Below are 12,464 nucleotides of genomic sequence, written 5' to 3'. Positions count from 1 at the left end.
CATACAGTGACCCCATATAGTAGCCAATGCCCCCACATAGTAGCCAATGCCCCCATACAGTGCCCCCATATATTAGCCAATGCCCCCATATAGTAGCCAATGCCCCCATACAGTGCCCCCATATAGTAGCCAATGCCTCCATACAGTGCCCCCATATAGTAGCCAATGCCCCCATACAGTGCCCCCATATAGTAGCCAATGCCCCCATACAGTGCCCCCATATAGTAGCCAATGCCCCCATACAATGCCCCCCATAGTAGCCAATGCCCCCATACAGTGCCCCCATATAGTAGCCAATGCCCCCATACAATGCCCCCCATAGTAGCCAATGCCCCCATACAGTGCCCCCATATAGTAGCCAATGCCCCCATACAATGCCCCCCATAGTAGCCAATCCCCCCTGCGACCAGAAAAACAACAAACAGGCTACTCACCTGTCCGCCGGCCCCAGCAGCTCCTCTCCCGACACTCCAGTCTCCCTACACTCCGGTCACCCGTCATCCTCCGGCACAGGCAGCGGGGGACAGAGAGACTGCAGCTGCAGAACACTTCCGGGACACAGGCAGCTTTTCTGTACCCCGCTGCCTGTGCCCGGAGGATGAGGGGAGGCCGGAGGATGACGGGAGACCGGAGTGTCGGGAGAGGAGCTGCTGGGGCCGGCGGAGAGGTGAGTAGGACATCGATCCCCTCCGCCCGCCAAGCCGGCCCCCTCCATTGCCGCTTAGCCGATCAGGAGCCCAGGAAAGTGCTGCTCATTGCACTTTCCCGGGCTTCTGATCGGCTCAGCTGAGCGGGGATAGAGGGGGCGGGCGGGGCAGGCGGAGGGGATGGCTCAGGGCCGCTCACTATGCATATGTATAGTGAGCGGCAATACAGGGGGCGGGCGTGTCGGCTTCCATGCGGTGCTCGGCACTGCTTGGGAGCCGTCTTCGCTTTATAGGACGCACTTAGTTTTTCCTCCCACTTTGGGAGGAAAAAAAGTGCGTCTTATAAAGCGAAAAATACGGTAATTTTTTAAAAGCAATCAAATAAAATGTGAGGAGGAAAAAACGAAAGCGCAAAAATGAAAATTCGCACGGTCCTGAAGGGGTTCAACCTTCAGGAGCTTTTATGACATCCCCAATCTAAATCCACAGACATTAAAGCAAATGTACCACTAGGTACTTCACTTTGAGTTTTTTACATGAACAGACTGGCACCGGTGGGGGGATGGCGGTTCCACGGTCCTTTTCTTGAACTGCTTACTCGTTCCTGCTCACTGCGCCGGTCTGTTCTCGAGCACCGGCCCAGCATGCGAACGAGGTGGCCGTTCAAAAAAAGGACCGTGGCACGGGCACCAGTCTGTTCCTGTAAAAAAAAAAAAAAGCAATGTACAAGTAGTACATATGCTTTAAGGGTGCGGTCACACGTACAGCATCAGCAGCAGATTTGATTTGCTTTGAATCTGCAACTTCAAATCTGCTGCAATCCTGTATGTGTGAATGCACCCTAGTATGGAATAGAACCTCCCCTTTGCTTCTATAATGGCTTATGCTATAAGATTTTTTACAAGATTTTGGAATTTTGAGAAGCATTTGTGAGGTCAGACACTGATCGTGGATAAAAGGGCCCGGCTCACAATCTAGTTCACCCCATAGGTGTTCAGAGGATTCTGCGGTCGGGTCGTGTGACGCCAGATAAGTTCTTTCACACCAAACTCCCCCCTTCATACTTACATGGACTTTGCTTATCGAGTTGGGACAACCCCTTTAAGTGTTAAAGTGTAGTTTTTACATAGGAACTAAAGAGTAGATTTATGAAACTTTATGTAAGATAAATTCTCTGTTGCCTATTGCAACCAATCATGGCACGGTTTTTATTTTTCAACATAAAATGTTTTCCTTTTCTTAACCTGTCCACCTTTTTTATGAGAAGTACCTACCGGTACTCTGGCCCTCCAGCTGTTACAAAACTACAATTCCCATCATGCCTGGACACACAAAGCTTTAGCTTTGGCTGTCGAGGCATGATGGGAATTGTAGTTTTGTAACAGCTGGAGGGCCAGAATTTGACACCTGTAACTAGAAAACCCAGATTCCAGCGGTTTGGTCCAGTCACTACACATCACAACCAGTCAGACTCAAGCTCTTACGTTCCCAACTTTAAAAAACATTTTTTTAGGGGCAATACTAATACTAAGTCAGATGTTTTGCACACAGTCCCTCCCTCCCTCTCTCTCTTCATCTTTAGTTCACTATGAATAATTAGACTGTATTGATAAACTGCCCAAAACTCCAAGAGCGACTTTACTGAACACAGAGCAATCACATAGGTTACCAAAAGGAAGGAAACCGACACTTGCCCTCAACCAAGATGGCCGCCCGCCGGAAGTACGTCACTGGGATTGACCGGAACTTTTGATTCGCGCAAGGATCCGGCATACGATAGTGAGAGCGAGTGGAGCGGGTAGGTAAGTGTGACAGTTGTAGTTGGTGCAGGGGTGTAAAACCCCACTGACTGTCAGGTGGGCAGCCTGCGATAGTAAAGCGGCAGATACAGAGCCGCAGCTGGTGTGAACTTACATCTATGTAACAGCTGTGGAATTCTTCTATACAACGTGTTTCTGTCGGGTCAGATAACCTGAGGTCACATCCCAGGCTGCCTCATAAACATCAATGGTCCCCAGACTGCAGCTCCCCAGCTGTTACAGCACTACAACCCCTGTCATCTACTGACTAATATATATACTTCTGGCATGTAAAAGTTTTGATTGGTTGGGTTCTGAGTGCTGAAACCCCCAGTGATCACTAGAGACAGAGGGAGAAGCGTTAAGCTGAGCTCTTCTCTCCCTTTCTTGCTGCAGGGCATGGGCTCCATAGACCTACTAGGGTGTTTGTTCCTGCAGCAAGGAGAGAGACAGAGATGCTCTTTCCACTCATTCTAGCAATTGGTGGGGGTCTCAGCGCTGACCCAGATCCCAACCAGTCAACTTTTTAGATGTCTCTATGACAGGTTAAATGTTTTTTGTTTTTTAAGTGACAGTGACACTTCAAAGATAATTTTACTTAACCATTTAATTCCTGTCTCTCTTGTCCTTAGGTGATGATTCTGCAGGACACAGTATATTTCTAGTATTGGAGTCCTCATGATTTCTTCGCAGCCCCAGGGGGTCACTCCCCAGCTCAGGTACTACTGTATTCTATTTTATAAAAAAAAAAAAAAATGTTTTTATTACTTAAAGTGACTGTACCACCATGCCCAAGCTGAAGCACTTGAGGCGGGCTGGCCCACCCTTAGTGGGAAGAAACCCCAGCCCCTCCATGACGTGACTCCATTAGAATCAATGGAACCCTATCATAGAGGGGCTGGGCCTGGTGGTACAGTCACTTTAAACTGGGGATGAGCAATTTTATTGTCATTTGACAACACGTTCAAAACAATGGTTTCTCAAAGGGGTTTTCCCAGAACTGACAATTATTATCCACAGTTTAGGCGATAAGTGTCTGATCACAGGAGAGGTAGTGCTGAGACCCCCACCAGACACAGGACCCCTGTTCTCTTAATGGCACTCGTGGAAATACATGTGGAATCATACTCCCTCCTGGAGATTAAAGGGGAAGTCTTGCAGATTATAAAATCCTGCAGGGGTGAAATTAAAGCGGCACTATCAGCTGGTTCTTCCTATAGAACACGCTGATATGCCGCAGTAGCTGTGTATCTCTGTAATACATAGCCATTAGTTTAACCCCTCTCCTCCCCCGCATTGTTTGTAAAATCACTAAATGCTCTTATGCAAATTACTAGCAAAAGAGCATTTAGGGCGTTGCCCCTGCTCAGCCCACCCCCTCCCGTCCACTATGCATATTCACAACTGCATAGTGGGCTATAGTGTATAGACACTGCCAGGGAAGAAGTCCCGCCGGAGCAGCAGCAGTGTCTATATGCTCTATAGCCCACTATGCAGTTATGAATATGCATAGTGGGCGGGATAGGAGGGGGCGGGGTGCGGCGATGCTCTCCTGCCCCGAGCAACGCCCTAAATGCTCTTAAGCTAGTAATTTGCATAAGAGCCTTTAGCGATTTTACAAACAATGCGGGGGAGGACAGGGGTTAAACTAATATGTATTACGGAGATACACAGCTACTGCGGCATGTCATCAGGTTCTCTGGGAAGAACCTGCTGATAGTGCAGCTTTAATTACAAGTATGGACTTAACTCTCCCCGTGCCAGAGATGAGCGGCGGGACTCCCACCAGAAGGCATTTTCCCTCAAGTTGTGATGAATTCACAACTCGGGGGTGGGGTGGGGGGGGTGACTTGCCACTCAGCCAATCAGTGGCTCGAGGGGCATTGCGCCCTAATCGCTGACTGCCTGAGCGGCCAGTCAATCAGCAGGGTCATGGCGTTCCAGCTTCAGAGATCCCAGAGCCCAGGGATCCCGAGACCTGTCCCACCACTCTCTGCGGGCACAGGGAGGGGTAAGTTAGTAATTGTAATGAATTGCTCCCCTGCCATTGCTGGATTTTATAATCCACCAGACTTCTTTAACAAGTCATTCCATACATTTCCTCTTCTGTCTCCTTCCTCCAGTTCTGAGCCTGTTACTTTCTGCTGAAGACACAAAAAATTGTGTCTGAGCTGTCCACTTCATCTCCCCCTCCCTTCTGGGATAGCTTATGTAAACAGTGTCCCTGGCCTGCTGTTTCTGCACCGTGTAGTGTGGGAGAGTTAATCTAAGGTCAAGTTACTTGTGACCTTACTGTGATTTATCTCTTCCTGTCTCACAGAGTCTGGGAAGGGAGCTGGAGGGGGGGGGAGACGGAGTGAACAGCTCACACAGTTTTCTGTGTTTTCAGCAGAAAGCATCCTGCTCAGAACTGAGGAAAGGAGACAGAAAAGGTAATGACGTGTATGGAATGAATTGTTAGTCTCCATGAGGGGGGATAATATAACATGTATTTTGCCAGAGTGGAATAGCACCTTAAAGAGTCACTGCCATTAAAAATAACTTGACATGTTATCAGGCATGTCTAAAGTTACTGGTCTCAGTGGTCTCACTACTGAGACCTGCTGCAAACAGGAGATATAGCTGAGGAAGAGAGTGTGCGGCAGCAGCGTGATCCACCCCCCTGCCACTTGTTGATAATGTAGTACCATAGACTTACATTGTTGAAACAGCTAAGAAGTGGATCTGGATTTAACATGTCAAAAGTTATTTTTAATGACAATGACTCTTAAATAAGAAAACATTATTGGACCATATTCTTTAAAGCGTTACTGTCATTTGCAGGAACTTTGAACATACTTTATCATCTGACATGTCAGGTTACCGATTGCATCAGGTCTTACTCGAGAGACCAGCTGCACCTCACTTTGGGTGTGTTTTTCCAGCTCAGTTTCATTTAAATAAATGGAGCTGAATTGTAATTCTACACACAACCTGAGCACAGGGGTGGTGCTATTTTTGCAAGAAAGTAGCTGTGTTTTTACTAACCCTAAATAACCCCTTTTAAAAGAAAAATGTTTAGGACATTACTGTTTTACATGTTTGTGCTTATAATGTATTAGCATACATCTGTATACTAAATCATTATGCATTGTCACTATGATCCAGGCTGTTGCCAGACACCACTGTTTGTGCCCTAACAGCATTGCTCTAGAGCCCTGTCTGGGTCCCTAGGGTTGACTGCTCAGAGGTTTTCTACTACCCGGTCGCATCATGAGGAAATCCAGTATAAGGAGGATGATCTGCTAACCAAGTCACTCCTGGCCTCATTATGCTGTTAAACAGCTCCAATCCAGCCACTAGAACAGGGCTTTGCTGTAAGTAGACAGCCGAGCACCCCCTCTAGGACAACACTGGATGCTTATGTAGAGTCTATTTTACAGCCCTGTATAAAACTCGTACAAGGCCTCTTCGTGATTGCTTATTAAAGGGGTTGTCCGGCGATAAAAAATTATTCACAGAATAACACACATTACAAAGTTATACAACTTTGTAATGTATGTTATGTCTGTGAATGGCCCCCTTCCCCGTGTCCCACCACCCCCACCCGTGTACCCGGAAGTGTGGTGCGCTATACATTACCTGTCACGTGCCGACCACGGTCTCCGATCGTCAGCAGTGACGTCTTCTTTGGGAGGCGTCATCAGCCGCTCAGCCGCGATTGGCTGAGCACAGTTATGCTCAGCCAATCGCGGCTGAGCTTCGGATGACGCTGCAGAGGGTGGCCGGCACTCGGGAAGATCCGCCGGCCTCCCGAAGAAGACGTCACTGCTGACGATTGGAGACCGTGGACGACACGAGATGCGGTGAGTATAATGCACCACTTCCGGGTCTAGCGTGGGTGGGGGGAAACACGGGGAAGGGGGCCATTCACAGACATAACATACATTACAAAGTTGTATAACTTTGTAATGTGTGTTATTCTGTGAATAATTTTTTTATCGCCGGACAACCCCTTTAAAGGGAAGTTGTGCTGATTAAGCTCCCAGCAAGGCTGCATAGATGTGGTAAGCAGATCTCTCTTTATGTCTCAGGCTCCTTCATTGGTAGCTTTATATACCTGCAAAACATTATTTATTCTAGCACACAGTGCAGGGGGAGAGCCGTGAACTAGTCATCTGGGAGGTGTCTGGGCTGGGACTAGTCACGGCTCTTTTGCCTGTCAGCATACTCTGCGGTGATGATTTACAAAGAGATTGGCAAAGAGGCCAGTTATCTGGGCCCAGACACCACCCAGATGACAAGTTCATGGCTCTCCCCCTGCACTGCGCTACCAAGGACGGAGCCTGAGATGGAGAGGAGACCTGGTAGAAGACCTGCTTACCTTGTCTCTCTTCACTTCTATGTTAGTTTAGGAAACAGTCATATTACATGTCATAGGATCTGTTTCTATATTGCTACCAAGGGTCATTTTCTAACTCACTGTTTTTCCCCCCTGCATACAGCCCACAGGAGCTCTCCCTACAGATAAAGTCATTTCTAACTGGCTCAGACCCCCAGCACGGCCAGAAACTAAGCCTACGTGACCACGCCAGATGCTCGCTGCTGCTATTACGATGCCTTCCTCCTGCACGCCATGCTGTACTGGAGCATCTGCGATCCGTTTTCCATGACAGTGTCTCATCATTCTTAAATGAGAGGGACTCTCAAGACTGCCTTCCACAGTCGTCATCCTCTCAGCGGAGAGCACCGCCACCTCCACCATCTACCCCAGGTCTGGATGAAGTGACCAAGGAAGTACATAAGGTATTAGAGGAGTTCATAAAGCTGAATCCCCGGGCATGGGCACCTCTCATTTCTGCTTGGTCTATTGAGCTCATGGGACAGTTAAGCAGCAAGCATTCAAATAGACAGGGCATGCCACACTCCACAAGCCTCAATGAACTGTTACAACTCTGGATGTCCTGTGGAGCCACCCGTGTGCTTATGGACATCTACACCCTTTGTCTGTCTACTATGATTGACAGCTGCCCGGATGCGTGTGTAGATGCTCTGTTGGATACCTCCGTACAACACTCTCCACACTTCGACTGGGTGGTAGCTCACATCGGGAATTCTTTTCCAAGCACCATAATAAGTAGAGTGTTGTCATGCGGCCTGAAGGATTTTTGCGCACACAGCTCGATGTCTGAAACTCCTGAGAAGCGAGTGCCAAAGTTGGGGTCTGTGGTTGGCATTCTTGGCCATTTAAGCTCACGTCATGGGAATAGCATCCGCCAGGAGATTCTCAGGATGTTTCACGAAAGCTTGCGGCCCGGGAGCAAGCAGCAGAGGGCAACATTACCTTACCTCTTACAGCTTGTAGCTTTGTCACCATCCTTGTTGGGAACCGTATGCCAGGACTTAGTGGACTCTTTGAAGCCGTCCACGTTGGCCCAGCTACAGCAGCACTGTTCTACACTTCCGCGAGATGAATTGGACAATATGCTGAATCTATGTATCCACCTGGCGTGTCAGACATCCACTGGTGCCCCACGGCTGCTGCGTTTTCTTTTGGATACAGCAATGCCAGCCTCCGTTATAACAACACCAGGGCTTGCAGTGCACGACTCTGTGCGAGAAGCTTGTGATCGTATTGTCAGGCTTCTGCTACTCAGCCTTCAGAAACAAGTCTATGGAAGGACCGGAGGAAGAGCATCGTCTGATGCTCCGCCAAAAGCTGTGCCGTTCCTGGATGCAATGAGGGGATATTTGCCAGAACTGTGTGCTGAAATGCTTCGCTTAGAAAGGAAACGCCATCTATGGCTTCATCAGCTCCTGGGTCTACTGTGTATATACAGTAGTCCCCCATGTGCTCCAGAAGCGCTGTGCCTGTTACTAACCCTGGCCCACAGTTCAGAGGAGTTGGGCCTGGCAGTCCAGCTTCATGCTGTGCTGTCCTCTTCTATGCAGGGTTTGGCTCAAGCTGCAGTTACACGTTGTGTGGCTCAGGTCCATGCCGGTGCCCTGACAGATAAGAGAGCGCTTCAGCTGCTGCAGAATCTGGCACTGATTGTTCAGAGTGAAGAAGGTGGCATGGGTAGGGAGATAGGTGCGGCACTTTCAGAGTACTTGTCTGACTTTGGTCAACTTCTATTGCACAGCACTCCTGGAGTGTGTGAAGCTGCCTGCCTGCTACTGTGCTGCTGCCCTTTGCCTTCATCTCTGCCTCCTGCCCAGCTCCATCTTCTTATTCGCTCATCTTCCTACCTCTTGTTCCACTCCATGCATATACGCAGTAGCACTGGGATAAGCAGTGCTTCCCGTCTGCTCCTAAGACTCTGTAAAGTGTATCATGCTGGTAAGAAAGCAGTATTACACCAGCTAGTAGAGGGGGCTCTGCACCAGGGAAATTCTGGCCTCTTTGGGGGTCACAGCTCCAAGCAAGCCGCTCCAAAGTTAGAAGGAGCATCTGCCTCTCTGTTGGAGAACAACAGCCATCTTGGCTCCACTGTTGACTTCTCGGGAAGTGTGTGGTCTGTCTTTCATGCTGGAGTCATTGGCTCAGGGCTGAAACCAGAAGAAAAATCTAGACAAAGTGGGCAGGTAGAATGCACAGAAAATACTCAGAGCTTGCTCTCCCTCCTATGCTCGTGCTGCGCCAAAAATGGAGAAGAAAATGGTCAGCTGATCACGCTGGATCCAGAGGCTGCCAAGACGCTGGCAGTAACAATAACTGAATGTGCTTGCCCTGACGTGACAAACAGCGAGTTGTCTTGGCCTTCTGAAGAGCATGCCCGAACAACGGTGCAAAGAGACTTGCTGATATATACTTGCTTCCGGAATAACCCATTACTTTTCCAGCTCCTCCATCTAGTTGCACAGGGTCGCCCTGCTCTTTGCTATTGCTCAGTTCTGCTTAGAGGTCTTCTAGCAACGCTATTGGCGCACTGGGAGGCATCGCGTGAGCTGACCTCTGCGGGCTCACCTTGGCACCTCATGGCATCTAGTGAGTTAGTGTCTTGCATGGGCGAAGGACAGTTACTCCCTCCTGCACTTGCAAACATGCAAGAGATGTTCTCCCTGCTTGCTCCATATGAGGTCCGTCTGCTTCTTCTCAGCGTCTGGGACTTTGTTCGGGAAAATGGGCCATTCCCCCAGAGGTTTGTGTTTCAGGCAGGCAAAGGAATATTCAGCAGAGACTTCACTCGAGAAGGTGATCCTGCCAAATACATGGGGATTGTACACAGCGTTTTACACCGCAACATTGACCGCCTTGGGCTGTTATCTGGAAGGTTCCAGTTGTGACATAACACAGTGGCGACTGACTATTATGTACAAATAAATTGTCCACTGGATATGTCTACTTTGAATAAATTTCTTTGTTTTTTTATAGTATTTTAGTAAGTATCTTGTGACAATGCAATGAAAATACACAGATAAGAGCAAAAACACCTGTAAAAATCACCACTGAAGGTCATGGCGTCACCTTTTGTTATATATCATTACACTTAAAGGGGAACTATCAGCAGGTTATACTAATCTAACCGACTGATGGCCCCCTAGTGCGCACGGGGCGCCGAGAAGGAAGGTATGACTTCCTCCTCCGTGCCGTTCCTGTGCAGTTAGTAGTTAAATCCACAGCCCGGATCACCATTAGGACCAGTGCCCTGCCCCCAGAGGGCTGATCCTGGCCCGCTCCATGGATTATGATTAGAAGGAGCAAGCCAGCTCGGCGTGATGGGGGCGAGGCAGTGCTCCTAACGGTGCTCCGGGCTGTGGATTTAACTACTAACTGCACAGGAATGGCACCAAGAAGGAAGGTAAAACACATACCTTCCCTCACGTCACTCCTTGCACATTATGGGGATATGATCTACTGATAGTTCCCCTTAAATCTGTAATGTCTTTATAACTGGACATATCGGAGAAGCCAAATAGACAATGGGGGAGATTTATCAAACATGGTGTAAAGTGAAACTGGCTCAGTTGCCCCTAGCAACCAATCAGATTCCACTTTTCATTTTCCAAAGAGTCTGTGAGGAATGAAAGGTGGAATCTGATTGGTTGCTAGGGGCAACTGAGCAAGTTTCACTTTACACCATGTTTGATAAATCTCCCCCTAAATTCTTATAACATTGTTACGCCTGGACAACACTAAAAGGTGAGCAGTATATCTGCTTCCTCAATGAACAGAGACACTGCAAACTTTTAAATTATTATTTTTTGGGGCATGCTCACAAAATCCATCTTGTAAATTTTAAATTCGAAAATGATGTTCACACACTAGCTCTCTTTGGCTTTTTTGTCCTTTTAGGACAGCAATCATTTCGAGGCCAAATAACGTCCATAATTGGGAAATAATGTCTGTTATTTGGCCTCAAAATGATGGCTGTCAAATGGCCAAAAAAGGACACTGTGGGGGAGATTTATCAAACATGGTGTAAAGTAAAATTGGCTTAGTTGCCCCTAGCAACCAATCAGATTCCACATTTCATTTTTCAAAGACTGATGAATGAAAGATGGAATCTGCACCATTCTATTCAGCATTCTACACCAGTTTGATAAATCTCCCCCTTTGTATGGGTGGGTTCACACTACGGAATTCTCGTGGATAATATCCACAGAATTCCGCAGTATGGCCGCGCGCCTTTCCGCCGGCTCCATAGACACCATTCTATGGGCCGGCGTATTCCGCTATCCGCCGAAAGAAGTGACATGTCTCTTCTTTCGGCGGATAGCGGAATACGCCAGCCCATAGAATGGTGTCCATGAGGCTGGCGCGCCTGTGCGCGCGGACACACGACGGAATTCCGCGGACATTGTCCGCTAGAATTCCATAGTGTGAACCCACCCTATCAGTGTAAAGAGAAGAGAACCCAGATCAAACTCTAGAGGGGGAATCATAAACTTCCTGGCATTAGTATCTGTGCAACAGAGTAGCTTCCCCTTGGGCAAATCCATCCAAGGGGTTGTCCAGCGAAAATGTCATTTTCATTCAAATGAACAGGTTTCAGAAAGTTTTTTAGATTTGTAATTTACTTCTATTTAAAAATCTCAAGTCTTCCCATACTTATCACCTGCTGTATGTCATGCAGGAAATGTTTTCTTTTCAGTCTGACACAGTGTTCTCTGCTGCCACAGGAACTGTCCAGAGCAGCAGCAAATCCCCACAGAAAACATCTGCTCCGGACAGTTCCTGTCTCGGACAGAGATGTCAGCAAAGAGCACTGTGTCAGACTGGAAAGAAAAAAAAACATTTCCTGCAGGACATACAGCAGATGAGAAGTATGGGAAGACTCAAGATTTTTAAAAAGAAGTAAATTACAAATCTATATAAGGATAGGTTCACACTGAGTAAATGTGGTGAAATTCTTTTTTCTCTTTTCAAATCCATTTTTGGCTTTGGCTTCAAATCTTTGGCAGATAATCTTTCACGGAACACGGACGTGGAATGCATGTAACTGACATCTCCCCCGCCCGGGCAGCATCTGTGATAAGATGCTAGGAGCGGGGGAACTGTATTCATATGCATTGCGCTGGCTGATTCATTACAGTGCGGTGCATATCTGTACAGTTCCCCCGCTCTCAGCATCTAATACCAAATGCTGCCCGGGCGGGGGAGACTCCGTTACAGGCATTCCACGTCCATGTTCCGTGAGGAACACGGAACGTAGGATTGCAGCCTTAGGCTGCATTCCCACGTTCCGTGATCCTGACGGATCACGGACATGGAATGCATGTACTGGACCCCCCCCGCGCCCGGACAGCATCTGTAATGAGATGCTGGGAGCGGGGGAGACTGTATTCATAAGCGCCGTGCTGTAGTAACAGCACTGCGCGGCTGATTCATTACAGCGCGGCGCTTATGAATACAGTCTCCCCCGCTCCCAGCATCTCATTACAGATGCTGTCCGGGCGCGGGGGGGCTCCAGTACATGCATTCCATGTCCATGATCCGTCAGGATCACGGAACGTGGGAATGCAGCCTAAGGCTGCTCAAAAGATGCAATGAGCAAACGCTTTCCCCTTCCTTGGCTGCTCGCTGACGTTTTGTCAA

General features: G+C 48.2%; 1 protein-coding gene across 3 annotated transcripts; it reads left to right on the top strand.

The window, feature by feature from the left end:
* Positions 1–2,387: 2,387 nt before the first annotated feature.
* Positions 2,388–9,799, top strand: INTS5 (integrator complex subunit 5). 3 transcript variants are annotated; one of them, XM_069965395.1, is made up of 3 exons: positions 2,388–2,449; positions 3,079–3,165; positions 6,931–9,799. In XM_069965395.1, the coding sequence occupies exons 2-3, from the start codon at positions 3,125–3,127 to the stop codon at positions 9,710–9,712; spliced, it is 2,823 nt and encodes a 940-aa protein (XP_069821496.1). In that variant the 5' UTR covers positions 2,388–2,449; positions 3,079–3,124; the 3' UTR covers positions 9,713–9,799. The 3 variants fall into 3 exon arrangements, with proteins under 3 accessions (XP_069821496.1, XP_069821498.1, XP_069821497.1); XM_069965397.1 differs by having other exon boundaries at positions 2,399–2,445; XM_069965396.1 differs by lacking the exon at positions 2,388–2,449 and adding an exon at positions 2,462–2,503.
* Positions 9,800–12,464: the final 2,665 nt, after the last annotated feature.

Source organism: Dendropsophus ebraccatus, chromosome 4, assembly GCF_027789765.1.
Source record: "Dendropsophus ebraccatus isolate aDenEbr1 chromosome 4, aDenEbr1.pat, whole genome shotgun sequence".
In the NCBI taxonomy this organism is placed as follows: domain Eukaryota; kingdom Metazoa; phylum Chordata; class Amphibia; order Anura; family Hylidae; genus Dendropsophus; species Dendropsophus ebraccatus.
This window is presented reverse-complemented; position numbering and strand designations above follow the sequence as displayed.

Excerpts from the sequence above, each read along its gene's own strand:
- INTS5 (XM_069965395.1), top strand. The coding sequence starts at position 3,125 with ATGATTTCTTCGCAGCCCCAGGGGGTCACTCCCCAGCTCAG. Across the intron at positions 3,166-6,930 it reads GGGGTCACTCCCCAGCTCAG|CCCACAGGAGCTCTCCCTAC; the intron begins GTACTACTGTAT and ends CCCTGCATACAG.